Source organism: Schistocerca americana, chromosome 9 (genome assembly GCF_021461395.2).
Source record: "Schistocerca americana isolate TAMUIC-IGC-003095 chromosome 9, iqSchAmer2.1, whole genome shotgun sequence".
Lineage (NCBI taxonomy): Eukaryota > Metazoa > Arthropoda > Insecta > Orthoptera > Acrididae > Schistocerca > Schistocerca americana.
The window spans coordinates 122748363-122773550 of record NC_060127.1 but is presented as its reverse complement, the minus strand read 5'-3'; the positions used below and the strand labels follow the sequence as shown (position 1 = coordinate 122773550).

At 43.9% G+C, this 25188-nt stretch overlaps 1 protein-coding gene across 1 annotated transcript in view; it reads left to right on the top strand.

Moving 5' to 3' along the window:
- The window catches only part of LOC124551224 (CARD- and ANK-domain containing inflammasome adapter protein-like), a 66527-nt gene that overhangs the window by 28295 nt on the left and 13044 nt on the right, over positions 1-25188 (top strand). The window contains exons 3-4 of the mRNA XM_047126216.1: positions 3960-4536; positions 14432-14569. Of these exons, the coding sequence (XP_046982172.1) occupies positions 3960-4536; positions 14432-14569 (715 nt within the window). The remainder of the gene's footprint in view (positions 1-3959; positions 4537-14431; positions 14570-25188) is intronic.

Here is a 25188-nt window from a genome sequence, read left to right as displayed (position 1 = left end):
CACATTCCACAGCACTAGGCACTGAACGCTTGTTTTAATGCAATGTTTTGGTTTCTGTTGTCGACTGTCAAATGTTTTAGCCAAAGACCGAATGTTATTGCCAAACTTATGAGTGTAACTATTAAAGTATCTGTCGTCTGTTCGTGTATGCATTTGTGTGTGTGTGTGTGTGTGTGTGATATATAATTTTGTGTGTGTGTGTGTGTGTGTGTGTGTGTGTGTGTGTGTGTGTGTGTGTGTGTGCGTGTGTGTGTTTGTGTGTGTCTGTGCGTGTGTGTGTGTGTGTCTGTGTCCAGATGGTGTGGGGAAGAGATTTTTTGTTTTATGTTATCATTTCCTTTATTAAGTGTAGTAGGGAGCCTGTGCTGATGTGTGTTTGTCCATTTCTCACATGTTTGTTTTCAGACGGTCCATAAGTAAAAATTATCAATATACCGTACTAATTCTTCGAGTTGTTTGTGGAAGTGTTTTCGCGCAACTGTGTGTAGCTTCTGTGGTTTTGCCTGAGCAGTTATTTTAATGCTGTCTGTGTGCTGGATTGAGTCGGTCAGTTAGGACAGAGCAGCAAGTAAGTCTCCACGGTGCGGGGTCAGGGCGGGGCCACTGGAGGCGTGCACGCGCGGTCGGATTGTGAGGCGCTAGCTGCGAGAGCTGCAAAGATCGTTGCCCACTCAACCTGGACACTGCAGTTGAGCGATCAGTTAACCTGTAATGAAACCTCAACTGCTGCGACATATCTTTGAAACTGATAACGGCCCGCTGCACAACCATAACCTGATCTGCTCTATCCTGCGAAACCAGATTTCACATTTCTCTATTCCTAATGTTAAAGAACGTATTCCTCCCCTGGTTCCTTTGTTTTACCAGAAGCCAAACTGATTTTCGGAATGCATGATGGCTTTCACTTTTTGAGGACAATCGAAATTATTGTTTTAGGATGCATTCACAACTAGACCGAGCGTTCTGTAATTTTCGCGTTTTAAGATGTTCGAATTTTTGTGGATGGACTCTTATGGTTCCTCAGGTTTTACAGAATTAGTTGAGATTAATCTATTGAGATGAATATTCCAACTACTGGTGTAGTCTGATATAAAGTAAGTACAACAAGAGAACAGTGATTTAAACTCTTATTTAAAGAATAGCCGCGACATTTTAGATGTTGAGTGTGAACTGGAGCAAGAATTACACCATATAACTGAGAACTAAAAAAATTTTTGGAAATGTGTGGCATGTTCCTATGGGGCCAAAGTGCTGAGATCATTGGTTCAAAAAATGGTTCAAATGGCTCTGAGTACTATAGGACTTAATTCTGAGGTCATCAGTCCCCTAGAACTTAGAACTACTTAAACCTAACTAACCTAAGGACATCACACACATCCATGTCGGAGGCAGGATTCGAACCTGCGACCGTAGCAGTCACGCGGTTTCAAACTGAAGCGCCTAGAACCGCTCGTCCACCGCGGCCGGCTGAGATCATTGGTCCCTAGCATTACGCAATTCTTAATTTAACTTACACTAAGGACAACACACGCACCCATCCCCGAGGGAGGACTCGAACCTCTGATGGGGAGTGCCATGTGAACCGTGGCAAGGCATCTTGGGATGCCTGTGAATGGTGCGAAAATTGGCACTTCACCCCAAATAACATAAGGGTGAAGACAACCACATGAGTGCTAAAAGGAATCCATTAAACTTTGGTTACATGATAATCAGTCAAATCTAAAGGCCGCAGATTCGACTAAATACCTAGGTATTACAATTACGAACAACTTAAATTGGAAGGAACACATGGAAAATGTTGTGGGGAAGTCTAACTAAAGACTGCGTTTTATTGGCAGGACACTTGGAAAATGTAACAGATTTACTAAGGAGACTGCCTACACTACGCTTATACTTCCTCTTTTAGAAAGCAGCTGTGTGGTGTCGGATCCTTACCAGATAGGGTTGATGGAGTACATCGAAAAAGTTCAAAAGAAGGGCAGCACGTTTTGTATTATTGCGAAATATGGGAGAGAGTATCACTGAAATGATACAGGATTTGGGCTGGACCTCATTAAAACAAAGGCGTTTTTCGTTGCGATGGAATCTTGCCTTTCACGGGCAAGCGCTCAACCATGAGAGCTTCTGTAAAGTTTGGAAGGTAGGAGACGATCTACTGGCAGAAGTACGGCTGTGAGGACGGGGCGTGAGTCGTGCTCGGGTAGCTCAGTTGGTTGAGCACTTACCCACCAGAGGCAATGGTCCCGAGTTCGAGTCTCGGTCCGGCACACAGTTTTAATCTGCCAGGAAGTTGCATATCAGCGCACACTCCGCTGCAGAGTGAAAATCTCAGTCTGGAAACATAGAGCTTTTCGAGCAAACAAGCAGTAAATACAATAAACGGTTTAATTTAAGATTTTGCAGCTGTTCGCCTGTGCCACCTGTTTAAGACATAGAAAAGATATCACACACTTACAGCACAGAGCAACTTTTGCTAGATGTTGATCTGCCTGTGGCTCGAGCAGGTGCAGACGGCACTGTGAAAAGGTCGGGACATAAACGTCGGGGCCGTGTCAGGGCCGAGCGCCGGACGAGTGACGGCCGTGCACCGGTCCGTTCCTGCAGCGGCCACACATGACTGGGGCACGTCCGTGTCTCTGTTGTTCCTTGTAGTGACTCGGACGCGGTGATCTGGGTTTCTGTTTGTGAAATCTGTAAAACATGTTCACTAATTTTCGTAATAGTGAATTAGGACTAGATGGAAAGTACGTAACAATACAGGCTCCAAACAACTCAGGAAGTCTCTATTGGAAATACAAAAAAACATATTCCATTGTGCTTCTTGCTCTGGTTGACCCATGTTATAATTTTATTGCAATAGATGTGGGAGCGTACGGAAAAAACTCTGATGGAGGCAGTCTAGTAAATCCAAACCTTGGAAAGTCATTGGAAAACAATACGCTTAGTGTCCCAAAGAGTAAAACTTTACCCGGTAACTGATGTTGAACTTCCAATGGTAATTGTAGGCGATGAAGCTTTTCCTCTCAAAACATACTTGATGGGACCATATCTCGGCATAAACTTAACAAATGACAAGGCTATTTTTCATTTATCGTTTGAGTTGGGCAAGAAGAATATCCGAAAATGCATTCGGTATATTGCAACAGAAATTTCGAATATTTAGGAGACTCCTTCAGGGAGATCCTAATAACCTTACAATTATTGTGACGGCTGCGTGTGTACTGTACAACTTTATTCGAAAAATGGAAGGTTATAGGGTGCCCGAACAGATGATGGATCAAAAGGAAACTGCTTAGGGATCCGGAAGATCATCAAATCTTCGAAACCTCGAATTCGTGGGAGATCAACAGACGCTGCATTTTCTGTACGAGAACAACTCAAAAAATTCCTGAATTATCCACAAGGGACTGTGGAATGGGAAGAACATGTCACCTTGGCGATATAACGATGACATAAACCAAACATCTGTTTGTAAAATAAAAAGTAAATAAATATCTTTCGGGTATTAAAACTTGTATAGTTTTTTTCTTACCTTTGGCTTGTAGATCTGTTTCAGTGGTCTTCCAAACTCTGTCTTTGTACTCGATATTCCTGTAGTCTTCACTTCCCTGATCACAAAGAACAGGAAACTTACGAACTTCTTCTATTAGTCGCTCCACATCCGTGTATTGTACACAGAACAGTCTTGCGCAGTTGAACAGCTCACAAGACAGTTCTACCATCAGGCCGTGTCCGTCACTGAAAAGTTAAACACGGCGAATCCCGCCCGGCCCGGCTCCGGCCCGATGACGTTCCCCGTGCACGGCCCGGTCATGTGGGGCCCGCTACATTTGTTTTAATGATGTATTTCGTTGTCCGGGTGACGGCCGATACTCGGACGTGTCTCGGTACGGACACGGTCCGGACATGTGTGTCCCGACCTTATGGGAAGAGAGCTGATCAGTGACGCCGTGTTTCAGACTCGTCCACCGTGTCAGCAGTCGGTGAGGACGGGGAGACGTCGGCCGCGGACCTGGCTGACCTGCTGGACGCGAGTAGCGGCGCTGTGGTGACTCTGGTGGCGGGCGAGACGCGCCTGGTGGCGCACAGGGCTGTCCTCGCCGCCAGGAGCCCCGTGTTAGCCGCCATTTTTGCCCACGACGCGCCGAAGGCCAGCGGCGGCCAGGTCAGCGTCGCAGACGTGGAGGGCGCGGCGCTGCGCCACCTCGTGGCCTACTGCTACACCCTCCGGGCCCCCCAGCTGCGCGGCACGGCCCACCAGCTGCTGGCCGCCGCTGACAAGTTCGGCTTGCCAGCTCTCAAGTCTGCCTGCGAGCAGCAGGTGGCCGCGCAGCTGTCTGCGGAGACTGCGGCGGCTGCAGCTGTGGTCGCAGTCAGGCACGGCACTGACAGCCACAGGCAGGCCGTCGTGGCCTTCGTAAAGGCCCACCTGCTACACGTGATGGCCACCCGGGGTTGGGCAGAGGCGCTGCGAAGCCACCCCGAGGACTTGCTGGAAGTGATTCGGCTGCTGTCTCGTCCGTCAAACGAGACCGAGTAAGCATCCGACGAGCCACTCTTCTGCAGTTTTACAGATGTGTGCATTTTCAAACCTACAGTTTTTGCTACTAAGTTTCCCCAGATGAGCCAGTGCTCTAAAATACACCACCATAGATCACTACAGTTTTATCGACATTTCAGTCCACAGTTCGTGGTCTAGTGGCTAGCATCGGTGCCTCCGGATCAGAGGGTCCCGGGTTAGATTCCTGGCCGGAGTGCCGATTTTCTCTGCCCGGGGACTGGGTGTTTGTGTTATCCTCATCATTTCATCATCACTGTCATCATTCGTGACAGCAACTACATTGGATTGGGTAAAAATTGGACTGTGCGAAAATTGGGAATGTGTAGTTGAGGACCCTACAAACCAAACATCACCACTGATATGTCGTAATAAGTTCATCAAATGTCTGAACTGAGCTGTGTTTGCCAACAAATAATTTATCAACTGTTTTGATCTTGAAACTTCCTGGCAGATTAAAACTGTGTGCTGGACCGAGACTCGAACTCGGACCTTTACCTTTCGCGGACAAGTGCTCTACCAACTGAGCTACCGAAGCACGACTCATGCCCCGTCCCCACAGCTTTACTTCTGCCAGTACCTCGTCTCCTACCTTCCAAACTTTACAAAAACTCTCTTGCGAAACTTGCAGAACTAGCACCCCTGAAAGAAAGGATATTGCGGAGACATAGCTTAGCCACAGCCTAGGGGATGTTTCTAGAATGAGATTTTCACTCTGCAGCGGAGTGTGCGCTGATATGAAACTTCCTGGCAGCTTAAAACTGTGTGCCGGACCGAGAATCGAACTCGGGACATTTGCCTTAGTTCTGAAAGGTTCGCAGGATAGCTTCTATATCGTTTGGAAGGTAGGAAACGAGGTACTGGCAGAAGCAAAGCTGTGAGGACGCGGCGCGAGTCGTGCCTGGATAGCTCAGTTGGTAGAGCACTTGCCCACGAAAGGCAAAGCTCCCGAGTTCGAGTCTCGGTCCGGCACGCAGTTTCAATCTGCCAGGAAGTTTCATATCAGCGCACATTCCGCTGCAGAGTGAAAATCTCATTCTGTTTTGATCTTATTTGCAGTCACCAGTTGCCTTAAATTGTACATGTGCCACAAGGTGTTATTTATGTTTGTGGCATAAAGCATCTGAAGAGAAAGTACATCGACATATGGCAGCAGCCATTCTAGCTGTGGACACTACGATGTCCCACTCAGAATAGAAAAAAACCAGACACAGTGATGCGTATAGTCCACAGTCGGGGCACGCGATCATGCAGTCTTTATTCTGTGTGCTACATAGGTCACTCTACGTCTGATTACATAAAGTAACGTTTATTCTTGTAAGCTGTCTCTCTTTCCGCTGACAACGAGATACCTTTAAATGGTGATGTGATATGCTGACTGAAGGAAAGACGGTGACGAGAAGCAAGTCTGTCACCCAATACCAGCTCGACAAATGCTTTGGCACGCTGCAGTAGTTTACAGAGGGCGCAATGTATTTAAAATTTTCCATTTCTGATTTTGTCATCCTATAAATATTGACCCTTGGGAGACTTACGTGAAGACTATTCCCACTGTAGTACTACAGTTAACTTCTTGTGTGGTTCTCTTTCACTTTGGAGATACATGTGTGCTGTACACCTACAACTTACTTATGAAAATATGCCTATTCTCTCCAGGTAGATATAACTTCTAACAAGTACACCACACTACAGAATGAAGGATGTAGTTCTTAATCTGAGCATGTAAGGAATACATCCAACGAAAAAATGTGATGCAAGAACATGTGCATGAGGGTGTAATTGTTTACTCCCCTCACATTCTGTGACTACCTCACAAGACACAGACCAGTCCTCACAACAACAAAACTCAGCTACTTTCCTTCTTTCTCTCTCCTTTTGTGTTCATTTGGTCCTCTGTATATGGGCCATACATCGGTACACTACCTTCTACAACACACACAAAGAGAGGGTTTTATAGGTCGAAACGCTGTTCCTGCTTCTTGGAACAGCAGACATTACACTCTGTCCAGCTGTCGTATTTGATATTTTCTGTTGCGTTACTTAAGAGGGTCCTGTGTGTTCCACGGTGTCTCCTTCTACTAGCACCCACCCTCTCACATCTATTGCAGTCACTGGTCCATCTCGAACAGTGTCGACGTTGATGAAGCCAACGGATCGAACTATCATTTGTTACTCTCTGTATCCACAGTAAAAACACCCTGTACAAGCCTAGTGCCTTCTAATTGGCAGAAACTTCCTTTATTTTTCATGAATGATTCATTATATATACTGCAATTTAATGATCTGTTTGCCTGTCATAATTGCCTACTGACGTATTTCTTTTTTAGTTACTCCAAGGTAGAACTGTATTTCCATAAATATATATGAAAACTATAATTTTAAAGAAATAATATTTCACAGTAGATGTCTATTCAAGATATCCTATTACTAATACCATAACTTTAAATGAAATTCCTTCTGCCTCATTCCTGAGTATAGCTAGAAAATACTCTGTTGTTGTCGTGGTCTTCACTCCAAACACTGGTTGGATGCAGCTCTCCACGCTACTCTATCCTGTGCAAGCCTCTTTATCTCGGAGTAACTACTACAACCTCCATCCTTCTGAATCTGCTTACTGTTTCCATCTCCTGGCCTGCCCTTACTTTTTTACCCCCACCCTTCCGTCCAGTACTACACTGATGCTCTCTTGATGCCTCAGAATGTGTCCTACCAATCGATCCTCTCTTGTAGTCAGGTCGTGCCACAAATTTCTCTTCTCCACAATTCTGTTCAGTACTGACACATAAGTTACAAGATCTAACCATCTTATCTTGAGCATTCTTCTGCAGCACTGCATTCAAAGGCTTCTATTCTCTTCTTGTCTAAACTGTTTATTGTCCATGTTTCACCTCCATACATGACTACACTACACACAGAATACTTTTAGAAAGGACTTCCTAAAACTTAAATCTGTACTCGATGTTAACAAATGTGTCTTCTTCAAAATCGCTTTTCTTGCCATTGCCAGTCTACATTTTATATCCTCCCTACCTCAACCATCATCAGTTATTTTACTTCCAAATAGCAAAACTCATCTACTACTTGAAATGTCTCGTTTCCTAATCTAATTCGCTCATAATCTCTTGATTTAATTCGACTACATCCCATTATCTTCGTCTTGCTTTTGCTGATGTTCATCTGATATCCTCTTTTCAAGACACTGTCCATTCCATTCGACTGCTCCTGCAATTCCTTTGTGTCTCTGACAGAATTACAGTGTCATCAGCCAACCTCAAAGTTTTTATTTCTTCTCCCTTGAATTTAATTCCTACTCCAAATTTTTCTTTTGTTTCCTTTACTGCTTCCTCAATATACAGATTGCGTAACATCAGGGATAGGCGACAACTCTGATTCACTCTCTTCCCCACCACTGCTTTCTTTTTGTACCACTCGACTCTTATAACTGTTATCTGATTACTGTACAAATTGTAACTAGCCTTTCGCTCCCTTTATTTTATTCATGTCACCTTTACAGTTTCAAAGAGAGCATTCCAGTCAACATTGTCAAAAGCTTTCTCTAATTCTACAAATGCTATAAACGTAGGTTTGCCTTTCCTTAACCAATCTTCCATGAGAAGGCGTGGGGTCACTATTGCCTCGAGTGTTCCTACATTTCCCCTGAATCCAAATTGATCTTCCCCTGAGGTCAGCTTGTACCAGTCTTTTCTGTAAAGAATTCGTGTTAGTATTTTGCAACTTTGAATTATTACAATGATAGTGAGGTAATTTTCACATCTGTCAGCAACTGCTTTCTTTGGGCCTATTATATTCTCACGTGTTTCATACATCTTGCTCACCGGATGGAAAAGTTTTGTCATGGTGGCTCTCCCAAGGCGACCAGTAGCTCTAATTGAATGTTGTCTACCCAGGGGGCCTGCTGCCTTCACTATTTCGTCTCTCAAAGATACCCATTCTTCTTCTATAGTATTCCTTTCCACTATTCTTGTCAATCGTTCCCTACTACTGCATCTGAAACTCTTTGCCACCTCTGGTTCTTTCAGTTTATTCAGGACCCATCTCCATAAAATCCTGCCTTTTTAATCTTTAATCTGCAGGTCATAACCAGTAAATTGTGGTCAGAGTTGCTGTTGTTGTTTGTTGTTGTTCTTGTCTTCAGTCCTGAGACTGGTTTGATGCAGCTCTCCATGCTACTCTATCCTGTGCAAGCTTCTTCATCTCCCAGTACTTACTGCCGCCTACATCCTTCTAAATCTGATTAGTGTATTCATCTCTTGGTCTCCCTCTACGATTTTTACCCTCCACGCTGCCCTCCAGTAGTAAATTGGTGATACCTTGATGCCTCAGAACATGTTCTACCAACCGATCCCTTCTTCTGGTCAAGTTGTGTCACAAACTCTTCCCCAATTCTATTCAATACCTCCTCATTAGTTATGTGATCTACCCATCTAATGTACAGCATTCTTCTGTAGCACCACATTTCGAAAGCTTCTATTCTCTTCTTGTCTAAACTATTTATCGTCCATGTTTCACTTCCATACATGGCTACACTCCATGCAAATACTTTCAGAAACGACTTCCTGACACTTAAATCTATACTCGATGTTAACAAATTTCTCTGCTTCAGAAACGCTTTCCTTGTCGATATCTCCCCAGGAAATGTCTTACAATTAGAAACCCTATTCCAAAATCTCTGTCTTACCATTATAAAATGAATCTGAAATCCGGCCGAAGTGGCCGTGCGGTTAAAGGCGCTGCAGTCTGGAACCGCAAGACCGCTATGGACGCAGGTTCGAATTCTGCCTCGGGCATGGATGTTTGTGATGTCCTTAGATTAGTTAGGTTTAACTAGTTCTAAGTTCTAGGGGACTAATGACCTCAGAAGTTGAGTCCCATAGTGGTCAGAGCCATTTGAACCATTTTTTTGAATCTGAAACCTTCCGGTGTCTTCAGGTCTCTTCCACGTATACAACATTCTTTCATGATTCTTAAACCAAGTTAGGATTAAAATATACTCTGTGCAAATTCTACCAGTTGGCTCTCTCTTTCATTGTTCTCTCCGTTCGGCCCCTGTAGCTGAGTGGTCAGCGCGACAGAATGTCAATCCTAAGAGCACGGGTCCGATTCCCAGCTGGGTCGGAGATTTTCTTCGCTCAGGCACTGGGTGTTGTGTTGTACTAATCATCATCATTTCATCTCCATCAACGCGCAAGTCGCCGAAATGGCGTCAAATCAAAAGACTTGCACCCGGCGAACGGTCTACCTGACAGGAGGCCCTAGTCACACGACATATATACTTATTTATTCCTTTCCCTTAGTGCATATTCACCTACTACTAATTCCAGTCCCCTAGCACCCTTAAATTTTCGTCTCCCTTAACTATCTGAATAATTACTTTTATCTAATCGTACGTTTCCTCAATCTCCTCCTCATCTGCGGAGCTAGTTGTCATATAAAGTTGTACTACTGTGGTGAGTGTGGGCTGTGTGTCTATCTTGGCTACAATAATGCATTCACCGTTCTGTTCATAGTAGCTTACCTGCATTCCTTATTCATTATCAAATGTACTCCTGAATTACCCCCAATTTGATTTTGTATTTGTAGCACTGTATTCGCCTGACCAGATGTCTTGTTATTCCTGCCTCAGAACTTCACTAATTCCCACTATATCTAACTTTAACCCATCGATTTCCCTTTTTAAATTTTGTAACCTACCTGGCCAATTAAGGGATCTGGCATTCCATGCTGTGATGAATAGAACGCCAGTTTTGTTTCTCCTGATAGCGACGTCCTCCTAGGTAGCCCCTCCCGCCCCCCCCCCCCCCCCCACAAGAGATCCGAATGGGGGTTCATTTTACCTCCGGAACATTTTACCTAAGAGGATGCCATCATCATTTAACCACTCAGCAGAGCTACATGCCCTCAGAAAAAATTACAGCTGTAGTTTCCCTTTTCTTTCAGCTATTCGCAGTACCAGCACAGGGAGGCCATATTGGTGGTTTTAACAAGGCTAGATCAGTCAGTAATCCGGATTATTGCCCCTGCAACTACTGAAGAGGCTGCTGCCCCTCTTCAGGAGCCACACGTTTATCTGACCTCTCAACAGATACCGCTCAGTTGTGGTTGCACCTATGGTGTGGCTATCTGTATTGCTGAGGCACGCAAGGATCCCCACCAACGCCAACATCCATGGTTCATGGGGGGAGAAAATACACTAGCTAACTTAAATAGAGTCCCTTCAGTAATTCCTGATCGTCATCTTCTTCATTGCCTCAGGCTTCACAAATTTTTGAATGGCCAGCTTATTGTAAAAACAATTTCTCATCCAACTTCTGTTCCCATCTTCAGGATCTATGTGATAGTCTTCATGTTGAGTCAATCGTAAATTCGTAGCACAGCAACGTACCACACCTTCAATATGATATACGAACGTCTCTATTGGTTAGTGTCATTAAATATTGCTTCTATAGTATACGGAATGAATCACACAACTTTTAACTGTTTATTTTCTTTTGCCATGACTATGACTGCTTCATTATTAACTCATTCATGAAGTATATGTTTAATTATACTATCATCCACATTCCTCTCACAGTTGTTTCTGCTTGTCAAAACATTACATACAAACTTCCGTCGAGTGGCTTACTTAGCATAGCTTTTGCACTGCACTGAGAGAATAACTGCCAGTCCCATACTTCGTAACGTCTTACCTCAACGCATTAGTAGGTTTAATTTATATATGTGGTCTACTGACAAACCTGCAGAAGTCACGTGACTGAGAACACAATGTGCATAAACTAATTTATATATTCCCTAGCAATAGCCACATTCAAACAACAGGGGTGAAATGCTGACCTTCAACGTGGAACTCGAAGCTACAGAAATGTACGTCTGTAGACAACTTACAGAGGCGACAACACAACTAAAGGGAAATCGCCTATTTTCGACGTCAACGTGCAACACCCCTAGTACACGCCAGCCGGCGGGGTAGGCTGTGGAGGGCAAATGAAACGTGTTGAATGAACGAGGAAACAGTACAGTCGCTACCACAGTACAGAAAGGGAGCGATTTATCTGACGTCCAAACATGCACGAGCATTGGCTTTCCAGCCAAGAAGCATTTTCGAAACTGCCAAGTTTGTAAATTGTATGTGTGCTGTCGAGTTATTATTTCCAAAAAGGAAAGTTTTATCTATTTTGACTGGTGCTCTTTAGTGGTAATGGAAAAATACATTTTGAAAAGAGGAAATTAACTGGAGTGCCATTAATTAAAAGAAGCAGTCAAGTAAACAGAATGATATGACAGCAAACGATAAGTCCGGCAGTGTCGCAGCTACCACAGTACAGAAACTACTGAGATATAGAAAAGTTGGCAGGCAAGGTTAATGTCATTGAAATGAAACATTGGTTCATATACTGACGATACCTTTACATAGATAAGTACCTTACACACCTTGAAAATATCTTTCAAGTTCAACTGCCTACCACAAAATCATTCGAGAGACCGATCGACAAGAGCGGAGACACCGGAAGAGAGCGGGCCTCAGGAGAGAGAGATATCGAGAGAGACCGATCCAGACTCCGCTCGTGTTTATATACAAATAGACAACTGAAGGCAAATCTACTGTCATTCTTTCTCAGTCTCTTACTGCTCTGGAAGTCTCTTGCGGGGGAAAATGTTCGAGAGACTTCACTGCGCTCCTTTCCGGTGCGACCGATCGCATCAAATTTGGTTTTTGACGCCGCTTGCGCTGCATTTGATGCATTATTATCAATTAAAAAATACAATTGCTCTCTTTCGCTAGTTTTGACATCTGTATGCTCTCTCACATTTAGGAATTAATTGCAATTTTACGTTATAAGACAACTCAGAAACAATACGCGAAATTCACACAAAAATACGACGTTTCTGACGTAGGTTTACATAAATTATTTCAGTTTTGGGACTGAAATTTATTTACAAATGAAAATAAACATTTCACCGTCCTGGTTAAAGCACAACCTGCGTGGCATAATGGCGCCACCCAAAACCGGTGCCAAGACAACTGTTGTGCATTGCGTGCCATGGATAAGAGTGGTGAATGATGGCTGCAGAGACGTGTATGAGCTGACAGATATGCAGCCATTGAGCAGTTGACTGCCCAGATGAACTAAGGGGATATCAACAGTGTTTATTTAACGACCATTCAGCGAATGTTGGTACATATGGTCCTGCTTTTCATCAGTGACGAAGGATGGAAGTTACATGGGAGCACCAGAACCAGGTGTACACTGAATGGCGACAGGTGGCCATTTCGGAGAATGTTTCCGTTGCACTCATTGGATGAACTCGTCATTCTGGAAGGCACAAAGGATCGGCACAAGTATGCATCTATCCTTGGGGACCAGGTCCACCCTTACAAACAGTTTTTTTTTCCTCGTCATGATTGCATCTACCAGTAGGACAACGCAACCTGTCACACAGCTCGCAATACATGTACATGGTGTGAAGAGCATCAGGGTGAGTGGCCTGTAATCCCCCCGCCACGAAACTAGCGGATTTCAAACCAAACGAGAATGTACGGGACCACTTTGATCAAACAGTCTGTACCACGGATTTTCAAATGAGAAACCCAGCACAGATGACCATGGCATGACAGCACATGCCTCTTGGAGCCTATCAGAACGTCATTGGTTCTCTTCCTGCATGTCTCGCAGTTGCCCATGCGGTTATTTACCCTATTCAGTGTTTTGACAGGTGATCATATTAATGGACAGTGTTGTATGTATATAACACAGAGTGTAGATGTACGACTGCATATATTTATACTGATGACTGAAGTCAGTGAGTGCACAATATTATGCCATATTTAATTCATTTGCAGTCTAATAATAACAAATATTAGGAGTAATATGGTTTTAGGTTGGTTAGCAAGTCCAAGTAGATGTGTCAAGAGCAGCAAGTCAGGTGCTGAAGTGCGGGCATGTGGATGCAAAATGTTTAGTCTGTACTGGCAAGTGTAGTCCACTTAATGGTGCAGCAGTTGTGGCCATGCGAAAATATCAGGTAGTACATTATGTGACTTATTTTTGGGAATACTGTTAGACACAGAGGAAAAATAACTATCACACAGGAGTGGGTAGATGTTAAGGTACCAGTGATCACAATATATACTCTTTATACCCATTGCAAAGCGTAATTGTATATATGCGTTGTCTCTGTTTTCTTTACTGATCTTACTCAGACACTTAAACTTTGCAGTCAAATGATATTCAACATTGGTCTGTTCATTGAGAGTACTCGTTGGCTAATATGAATCAAATACAGGCACTGGGAAATGTTTCAATTTCTGTGATATTAATTCTTACAGCAATTAAATGGTTTACTGGAATGGCTTCATAATATCGCAAATTTTTTACCCCTTGCTTCTCTGATCGTCCTCCCCACTAGTTCAAAAGCTGCTCTCCTCGTTTTGCACCTGTGGCTTTACAGCCCGTCCGTGACACACGAGCTGGGAACATCATTCAGTGACTACAGTGCCCAATCAGTTTATTTAAAGTTTGTTCGAGTTCTAGTTTCTGTTTTATTGTTGTTTTTATGCATTCAAATTGTGCTGTAATATCGCTCCACGATAACTGTTGGCACTTGTATGTACCTCTCATTTGCATATTATTTTATACAACATGTTTTTTTGGTATGCAACGGATTGTTGTGAGAATCTGAGGAGAAGAGGTGTGCGAACTGATTACCTCGATGGTAAGGGATTCACCTTTGTGGTCACAGTACAGTCGCCGGCAGTGTGTGTTCCATTGTTAAGAATGACAATCCCTTAGCAGTAGTGCCTGTAGTGAGGTGCCCCCTGGCCTCCTCACTAACACGGTGTCTCCCTCGGTCCAGCACTCCAGCCACTGGAGACAGCAGGGCGACGGCGGACGGCACCTCCAGCGAGCAAAGCTGTACTCCCGTGGCAGCCGCGCCACCAGTGGAAGCCTGCCCCACTCCACCACCTGGTGATGCTGAAGTCTCTCGCATGAGGTGAGTTCCATCGCAACGTGCCCACGTTTTTCACGTTCACAGTATGAATTACGGGGGCGTCAGCCAGTAGTTACAGACAATAAATCACACACCATTTTATTGCATTTTTCAAGAAGGCAGAGGGGAGACTCCTAACAGTAAAGTACTTGTTTCAGTCGATCTCCACATACTTCTTTGCCTTCACAGAGTCAGTAGCATTCAGCTTGAAGATTAAATGTCAACCTTTGAATAACCATGTATATTTCTCAATTCACCTTTAGATTAGATTAGATTACATTAGTACTTGTTCCATAGATCATGAATACGACACTTCGTAATGATGTGGAACGTGTCAGGTTCATAAAAGGTGTCTATACAAGATATTACATAAGACAAAATATTACATGACACTCAATATTTCTAATTTTTTTGTGGGTTTTGGGAAATTATCCACTTACTATATCCAAAAATTCATCGAATGAGTTGAAGGAGTTGCCATTAAGAAATTCTTTCAATTTTCTTTTAAATGCTATATGTCTATCTGTCAGACTTTTTATGCTATTAGGTAAGTGACCAAAGACTTTTGTGGCAGCATAATTTACCCCCTTCTGAGCGAAAGTTAGATTTAACCTTGTGTAGTGAAGATCCACTGTTAAATGCAGAGGAGAGAGCAGATAGGTGGAAAGAATACATTGAAAGCCTCTATGAGGGTGAAGATTTGTCTGATGTGATAGAAGAGATAGGGGATCCAGTATTAGAATCGGAATTTAAAAGAGCTTTGGAGGACTTACGGTCAAATAAGGCAGAATGGATAGATAACATTCCATCAGAATTTCTAAAATCATTGGGGGAAGTGGCAACAAAACGACTATTGACGTTGGTGTGTAGAATATATAAGTCTGGCGATATACCATCTGACTTTCGGAAAAGCATCATCCACACAATTCCGAAGACGGCAAGAGCTGACAAGTGCGAGAATTATCGCACAATCAGCTTAACAGCTCATGCATCGAAGCTGCTTACAAGAATAATATATAGAAGAATGGAAAAGAAAATTGAGAATGCGCTAGGTGACGATTAGTTTGGCTTTAGGAAAAGTAAAGGGACGAGAGAGGCAATTCTGACGTTACGGCTAATAATGGAAGCAAGGCTAAAGAAAAATCAATACACTTTCATAGGATTTGTCGACCTGGAAAAAGCGTTCGACAATATAAAATGGTGCAAGCTGTTCGAGATTCTGAAAAAAGTAGGGGTAAGCTATAGGGACAGACGGGTCATATACAATATGTAAAACAACCAAGAGGTAATAATAAGAGTGGACGATCAAGAACGAAGTGCTCGTATTAAGAAGGGTGTAAGACAAGGCTGTAGCCTTTCACCCCTACTCTTCAATCTGTACATCGAGGAAGCAATGATGGAAATAAAAGAAAGGTTCAGGAGTGGAATTAAAATACAAGGTGAAAGGATATCAGTGATACGATTCGCTGATGACATTGCTATCCTGAGTGAAAGTGGAGAAGAATTAAATGATCTGCTGAACGGAATATACAGCCTAATGAGTACACAGTATGGTTTGAGAGTAAATCGGAGAAAGACGAAGGTAATGAGAAGTAGTAGAAATGAGAACAGCGAGAAACTTAACATGAGGATTGATGGTCACGAAGTCAATGAAGTTAAGGAATTCTGCTACCTAGGCAGTAAAATAACCAATGACGGACGGAGCAAGGAGGACATCAAAAGCAGACTCGCTATGGCAAAAAAGGCATTTCTGGCCAAGAGAAGTCTACTAATATCAAATACCGGCCTTAATTTGAGGAAGAAATTTCTGAAGATTTACGTTTGGAGTACAGCATTGTATGGTAGTGAAACATGGACTGTGGGAAAACCGGAACAGAATCGAAGCATTTGAGATGTGGTGCTAAAGACGAATGTTGAAAATTAGGTGGACTGATAAGGTAAGGAATGAGGAGGTTCTACGCAGAATTGGAGAGGAAAGGAATATGTGGAAAACACTGATAAGGAGAAGGGACAGGATGATAGGACATCTGCTAAGACGTGAGGGAAAGACTTCCACGGTACGAGAGGGAGCTGTAGAGGGCAAAAACTGTAGAGGAAGACAGAGATTGGAATACGTCAAGCAAATAATTGAGGATGTAGGTTGCAAGTGCTACTCTGAGATGAAGAGGTTAGCACAGGAAAGAAATTCGTGGCGGGCCGCGTCACACTAATCAGTAGACTGATGACCAAAAAAAAAAAAAAAAAAAAAAGTGAAGATCATCCTTTCTCCTAGTGTTGTAGCCATGTACACTGCTATTACTTTTGAATTCGTTCGGATTGTTAATAACAAATTTCATACGCGAATATATGTATTGTGAGGCTACAGGGAAGATTGCTAGCTCTTTAAATAAGTGTCTGCAAGATGATCTTGGATGAGCTCCAGCAATTATTCTGATTACACGCTTTTGTGCAATGAAAACTTTTTACTCAATGATAAGTTACCCGAGAATATGATGCCATACGAAAGCACAGAATGAAAATAGGCGTGGTAAGCTAATTTACTCAGATGTATATCGCCAAAATTTGCAATGACCCTAATAGGTTAAGTAGCTGAATTCAAACGTTTCAGCAGATCGTCTGTGTGTTTTTGTCCAATTCAACCCCTCATCAATGCAAACACCTAGAAATTTTGAATATTCTATCTTAGCTGCCGATTTCTGGTCGAAGTCTATATTTATTAATGGGGTCATTCCATTTACTACGTGGAACTGTATAGTTTGTCAAAGTTTAGTGAGAGCCCATTTGCAGAGATCCACTTAATGATTTTCTCAAAAACATCATTTACAATTTCACCAGTTAATTCTTGTCTGTCAGGTGTGATAGCTATACTTGTATCATTGGCAAAAGTACCAGTTTTGCATCTTCGTGAATATAGAATGGCAAGTCATTAATACATATTAAGAACAGCAGAGGACCCAAGACCGAACCTTGCGGTACCCCATTCTTGATTCTTCCCCAGTTTCAGAATTCACCAGTTTTTTGCATATTATGTGAACTGTTTATTTCAACTTTCTGCACTCTTCCAGTTAGGTATGATTTAAACCATTTGAGCACTGCCCCATTCATATCACAGTAGTTGAGCTTATCTAGAAGTATTCCATGATTTACACAGTCAAAAGCCTTTGATAGATCACAAAAAATCCCAATGGGTGACTTCCGGTTACTCAGAGCATTTAAAATTTCATTAGTGAAAGTATCTATAGCATTTTCCGTTGAAAAACCCTTCTGGAAACCAAACTGACATGTTGTTAAAATTCTATTTTTACAAAGGTGTGAAGCTACTCTACAATACATTACTTTTTCAAGAATTTTGGATAAGGCAGTCAGGAGAAAGATTGGGCGGTAGTTGTTGACATCAGACGTATCCCTTTTTTATGCAGTGGTTTAACAATGGCATACCTTAGTCTATCTGGGAAAATACCCTGCTTCAGAGAGCTATTACATATGTCGCTAAGAATCCCACTTATTTCTTTAGAACAAGCTTTTATTATCCTGCTGGAAATGCCATCAATGCCATGTGAGCTTTCATTCTTGAGAGAGTTTATTATCCTCCTAATGTGTGTGTGTAAATTGCCTCCAAAAACGTTCAAATGTGTGTGAAATCTTATGGGACTTAACTGCTAAGGTCATCAGTCCCTAAGCTTACACACTACTTAAGCTAAATTATCCTAAGGACAAGCACACACACCCATGCCCGAGGGAGGACTCGAACCTCTGCCGAGACCAGCCGCACAGTCCACGACTGCAGCGCACTAGACCACTCGGCTAATCCCGCACGGCAAATTGCCTGCCCTCTTTTGTTTTATAGTATGCAACGTTTGTAAACAACACCAGGTCTTGACAGACCGTGTTTATCCGTTGCCTGGCCCTTGTCCTCATGGGTCATTAAAGTACCAACATAAAGGAAAAAGACTTGCTGCAGGCAGCCGTTGCATCACAGTGGCTGAAACTCGTGGAGGTTGAAAAACTGGCCATGGATGGAAGGTCACTGAAACATAATTGTTTGGTGTTACACGAGGTGCATTCAAGTTCTAAGGCCTGCGATATTTTTTCTCCGGACTGGAAAGAGATAGAAACATGCGCATTGTTTTAAAATGAGGTCGTGTTCATTGTCAATATGTCCCAGAGATGGCAGCACCGTACGGAAGATGGAATTTTACCGCCAGCGGCGAGAATGAGAACTGTTTTAAATACTTAAAATGGCGACGCTTTCCTTACTTGAACAGCATGCAATCATTTGTTTTCTGAATTTGCGTGGTGTGAAACCAATTTAAATTCATCGACAGTTGAAGGAGACATGTGGTGATGGAATTATGTATGTGTTGAAAGTGCGTTCGTGGGTGCAACAGTTTAATGAAGGCAGAACATGGTGTGACAACAAACCGAAACAACCTCGGGCTCGCACAAGCCGGTCTGACGACACGATCGAGAAAGTGGAGAGAATTGTTTTGGGGGATCGCCGAATGACTGTTGAACAGATCGCCTCCAGAGTTGGCATTTCTGTGGGTTCTGTGCACACAATCCTGCATGACGACCTGAAAATGCGAGAAGTGTCATCCAGGTGGGTGCCACGAATTCTGACGGACGACCACATGGCTGCCCATGTGGCATGTTGCCAAACAATGTTGACACACAACGACAGCATGAATGGGACTTTCTTTTCGTCGGTTGTGACAATGGATGAGACGTGGATGCCATTTTTCAATCCAGAAACAAAGCGTCAGTCAGCTCAATGGAAGCACACAGATTCACTGCCACCAAAAAAATTTCGGGTAACCGCCAGTGCTGAAAAAATGATGGTGTCCATGTTCTGGGACACCGAGGGCGTAATCCTTACCCATTGCGTTCCAAAGGGCACTACGGTAACAGGTGCATCCTACGAAAATGTTTTGAAGAACAAATTCCTTCCTGCACTGCAACAAAAACGTCCGGGAAGGGCTGCGCGTGTGCTGTTTCACCAGTACAACGCACCCGCACATCGAGCTAACGTTACGCAACAGTTTCTTCGTGATAACAACTTTGAAGTGATTCCTCATGCTCCCTACTCACCTGACGTGGCTTCTAGTGACTTTTGGCTTTTTCCAACGATGAAAGACACTCTCCGTGGCCGCACATTCACCAGCCGTGCTGCTATTGCCTCAGCGATTTTCCAGTGGTCAAAACAGACTCCTAAAGAAGCCTTCGCCGCTGCCATGGAATCATGGCGTCAGCGTTGTGAAAAATGTGTACGTCTGCAGGGCGATTACGTCGAGAAGTAACGCCAGTTTCATTGATTTTGGGTGAGTAGTTAATTAGAAAAAAAATCGGAGGCCTTAGAACTTGAATGCACCTCGTATATCTGCTTCTAGTGCAGGATAATCAATTTTTTGTATTCTAGGATATATAAATTCAGTCTTTGTTGTTGTGGGAAACGAGTCACAAGTGGCTGGACAGAAATGACACGTTGGATGGCGCCAGTGCGTTTGGCATGAAAGCAGTCTCTCCCGATGTCCACGGACATAGACGTCACCTGCTTTTTGTGTTGAGTCATCTGACTGGCCTAGTGGCGCCAGCCGTGCAGGCTCTGGGTTGTTTATCACACATCCACATCACAACTCGGTGTCCGGAATGCGTGGCGTTTGGGGCTACCGCCATCTCGGTTCCAGGGCAGAACTGGCTGTAGTCCCTGTGTGCTCTCTCGGCACGCAGGTCTCGCTGGCCGTTTCTTGGGTCAAGTAGTGTCAGTAGTGTCAGGAAGCGACCTCACACAACATCCTATCACTGGTACAATTTACCCATTCGTATTCTTATTTCCTATTTTTTCGTAGTTTGTATTATTTCGCAGTCTTTCTTGCATCCTTCTACAGCCCGGTTCTCGATAGAAGCTGCAGACACCGACGAAAGATCATAGTACCACTTAAGTACATCTAAGGTTCTTGTTGGTCCACCGTGACATTGGATACCGCCTGGTGGGGTTGCGGGCTCGTGACGCGGTAGCAAAAGTATGTAAGCAGATCACACGCGGAAGTGGAAATACGCTAGCGACGGTAGGAGTTGCAAATGGGAAAATCCATTGAGACAAGCGACTTTGACAAAGAGCAGACTACACTACTGGCCATTAAAATCGCTACACCACGAAGATGACGTGCTACAGATGCGAAATTTAACGACAGGAAGAAGGTGCTGTGATATGCAAATGATTACCTTTTCAGAGTATTCACACAAGCCGGCGCCGGTGGCGACACCTACAACCTGCTGACATGAGGGAAGTTTCCAAACGATTTCTCATACACAAACAGCAGTTGACCGGCGTTGCCTAGTGAAACGTTGTTGTGATGCCACATGTAAGGAAGAGAAATGCATACCATCACGTTTCCGACTTTGATAAACGTCGGATTGTAGCCTATCGCGATTACGGTTTATCGTATCGGGACATTGCTGCTCGCGTTGATCGAGATACAATGACTGTTACCAGAATATGAAATCGGTGGGTTCAGGATGGTAATACGGAACGCCGTGCTCGATACCAACGGCCTCGTATCACTAGCAGTCGCGATGACAGTCATCTTATCCGCATGGCTGTAACGGATCGTGCAGCCACGTCTCGATCCCTGAGTCAACAGATAGGGACGTTTGCAAGACAACAACCATCTGCACTAACAGTTCGACGACGTTTGCAGCAGCATTATCAGCTTGGAGACCATGGCTGCGGTTACCCTTGACGCTGCATCACAGACAGGAGCGCCTGCGATGGTGTACTCAACGACTAATCTGGCTGCACGAATGGAAAAACGTTATTTTTTCGGATGAATCCAGGTTCTGTTTACAGCATCATGATGGTCGCATCCGTGTTTGGCGACATTGTGGTGAACGCACATTGGAAGCGTGTATTCGTCGTCGCCATACTGCCGTATCATCCGGCGTGATGGTATGGGGTGCCATTGGTTACACGTCTCGGTCGCCTCTTGTTCGTATTGACGGCACTTTGAACAGTGGACGTAACATTTCAGATGTGTTACGACCCGTGGCTCTACTCCTCATTTGATCCCTGCGAAACCCTACATTTCAGCAGGATAATGCACGACCGCATGTTGTAGGTCCTGTACGGGCCTTTCTGGATATAGAAAATGTTCGACTGTTGCCCTGGCCAGCATATTCTCCAGATGTCTCACCAATTGAAAACGTCTGGGCAATGGTGGCCGAGCAACTGGCTCGTCACGATACGCCAGTCACTACTGTGGTATCGGGTTGAAGCTGCATGGGCAGCTGTGCCTGTACACGCCATCCAAGCTCTGTTTGACTCAATGCCCAGGCGTATGAAGGCCGTTATTATTGCCAGAGGTGGTTGTTCTGGGTACTGATTTCTCAGGATCTACGCTCCCAAATTGCGTGAAAATGTACTTGTCAGTTCTAGTATAATATATTTTAATGGCGAGTAGTGTATTATTACACAGAGCCTGTGAACGAGTATCTCGGAAACAGTGAAGCTGGTCGAATGTTCACATTCTACTATTGTGAGCATCTACGGGAAGAGGTAGATGGATGGTTAAAGTACCACTAGGCGCTAAATGGTTGGATGTCCACGACCGTCCCCAGAACGTGGGGTTCGGAGGCTTGTCTGCTCTGTAAAGTAACGTAGTTAGCGATCTGGTGCATGTGTGCCGAAAGATCACAATGCAGGTGTATGCTCAAGTGCTTCGGAGCACACCCTTCATCGTACATTGTTGGACATGGAGCTCTGCAGGAGACCACCCCTACGTGTTCAAATTTTGACCCAGCTACATCGTCAATTACGATAGCAGTGGGTACAGAATCTTAGGAATTCGTCCGTCGATCAATCGCAACGAGTCGGCTCTTCGGGTGAATCACAGTTTTCCTACACGAGGTCCCTGGTCGTCTCCATTAACGCCGTCTTCGAGGTGAACGGCGGCTCGAAACGTGCAGCGCGCTACGGGCGCAGGCTGTTGGGAGCAGTATTATGCTACGGGAGACGTTCTCCTGAACTTGCATGGGACCTGTGGTAGTAATCGAAGGTGCGCCGACAGCTGGGAACCACCTGCATTCCTTCGTGCTTGCTGTCTCCCGCGACGGCGATGTCATCTTTCAGTGTCTCGGAGCCAGAATAGCGCTGCAGTGGTTTGAGGAGCAGTATAGTGAAGCCACGTTGATGCCTCGGTGGGCAAATTCGCCTGATGTAAATGCCACGGAAACAATCTGGATCGTATCAGGCGACATCACCGCGTACGAAAATCAGCGGCTGGTTATCTATGCGAATTTCATGACCTGCGCGCAGACAGCTAATGCCACATACGTCCAAAAACCTACGAACAAACTGGCGGATCCCTGGTACGCAGAATCAGTGTAGTACTTCGGTCCAAAGACGGAAAAATAACTTGTTTTGGGTCATCAGTGTATATTCAGTTTCAGAAAGAAAGTGTACGATATTCGAGTGGAACAGATGCTAAAGGAACTACAAGATGCGAATAGCCAACCAGGACCCCGCAAAGCACGTAACTATCCTGCCGAGAGCATCGCGAGAAGTCACGGCTAATATACCTAAAGAAGCGAGGTTTCAGGGGTCATTGTTCTTTTGTTCAGCATATCCCGGACAGCAATAGGGGAAAGAAATACAGTAGAAGAAGAATGGGTAGCTTTGAGGAATGAAATAGTGAAGGCAGCAGAGGATCAAGTAGGTAAACAGACGAGGGCTAGTAGAAATCCTTCGGTAACAGAAGAGATACTGAATTTAATTAATGAAAGGAGAAAATACAAAAATGCAGTAAATGAAGCAGGCAAAAAGGAATACAAACGTCTCAAAAATGAGATCGACGGGGTGCAAAACGGCTAAGCAGGCATGACTAGAGGACAAATGTAAGGATGTAGATGCTTCTCACGAGCGGTAACATAGATACTGCCTACAGGAAATTAAAGAGACCTTCGGAGAAAAGAGAACCACTTGCATGAATATCAAGAGCTCAGATGGAAACCCACTTCTAAGCAAAGAACGGAAAGCAGAAAGGTGGAAGGAGTATATAGAGGGTCTATACAGGGTCGATGTTCCTGAGGACAATATTATGGAAATGGAAGAGGATGTAGATGAAGATGAAATGGGAGATATGATACTGCGTGAAGAGTTTGACAGAGCACTGAAAGACGTAAGTCGAAACAAGGCCCCGGGAGTAGACAACATTCCATTAGAACTACTGACAGCCTTAGGAGAGCCAGTCCTGACAAAACTCTACCATCTGGTGAGCAAGATGTATGAGACTCGCGGAATTCCCTCAGACTTCAAGAAGAATGTAATAATTCGAATCCCAAAGAAAGCAGGTGTTGACACATGTGAAAATTACCGAACTATCAGTTTAATAACTCACAGCTGCAAAGTGCTAACGCGAATTCTTTACAGACAATGGAAAAACTACCCTACGACTTATCTTAGAAGAAAGATTAAGGAAGGGCAAACCTACGTTTCTAGCATTTGTAGACATAGAGAAAGCTATTAACAATGTTGACTTGAATACTCTCTTTCAAACTCTGAAGGTGGCAGGGGTAAAATACGGGGAGCGAAAGGCTATTTACAATTTGTAGAGAAAGCTGATGGCAGTTATAAGAGTCGATGGACATGAAAGGGAAGCAGTGGTTGGGAAGGGAGTGAGACAGGGTTGTGGCATCTCCACGATGCTATTCAATCTGTATATTGAGCAAGCAGTAAAGCAAACAAAAGAAAAATTCGGAGTAGGAATTAAAATCCATGGAGAAGAAATAAAAACTTTGACGTTCGCCAATGACATTGTAATTCTGTCAGAGACAGCAAAGGACTTGGAAGACCAGTTGAACGGAATGGACAGTGTCTTGAAAGGAGGCTATAAGATGAACATCAACAAAAGCAAAACGAGGATCAGGGAATGTAGTCGAATTAAGTCGGGTGATGCTGAGGGAATTAGATTAGGAAATGAGACACTTAAAGTAGTAAAGGAGCTTTCTATTTGGGAAGCAAGATAACTGATGATGGTCGAAGTAGAGAGGATATAAAATGTAGACTGGCAATGGCAAGGAAAGCGTTTCTGAAGTAGATAAATGTGTTAACATCGAGTATTGATTTAAGTGTCAGGAAGTCGTTTCTGAAAGTATTTGTATGGAGTGTGGCCATGTATGGAAGTGAAACGTGGACGATAAATAGTTTAGACAAGAAGAGAATATAAGCTTTCTAAATGTGGTGCTACAGAAGAATGCTGAAGATTAGATGGATAGATCACATAACTAATGAGGAGGTAGTGAATAGAATTGGGGAGAAGAGGAGTTTGTGGCACAACTTGACTAGAAGAAGGGATCGGTTGGTAGGACATGTTCTGAGGCATCAAGGGTTCACTAATTTAGTACTGGAGAGCAGCGTGGAGGGTAAAAATCGTAGAGGGAGACCAAGAGATGAATACACTAAGCAGATTCAGAAGGATGTAGGTTGCAGTAGGTACTCGGAGATGAAGAAGCTTGCACAGGATAGAGTAGCGTGGAGAGGTGCATCAAACCAGTCTCAGGACTGAAGACCACAACAACAACAACATCCCAGCAATCTAGTGTGGAACGGGGTACAGGTTTTTGAACCG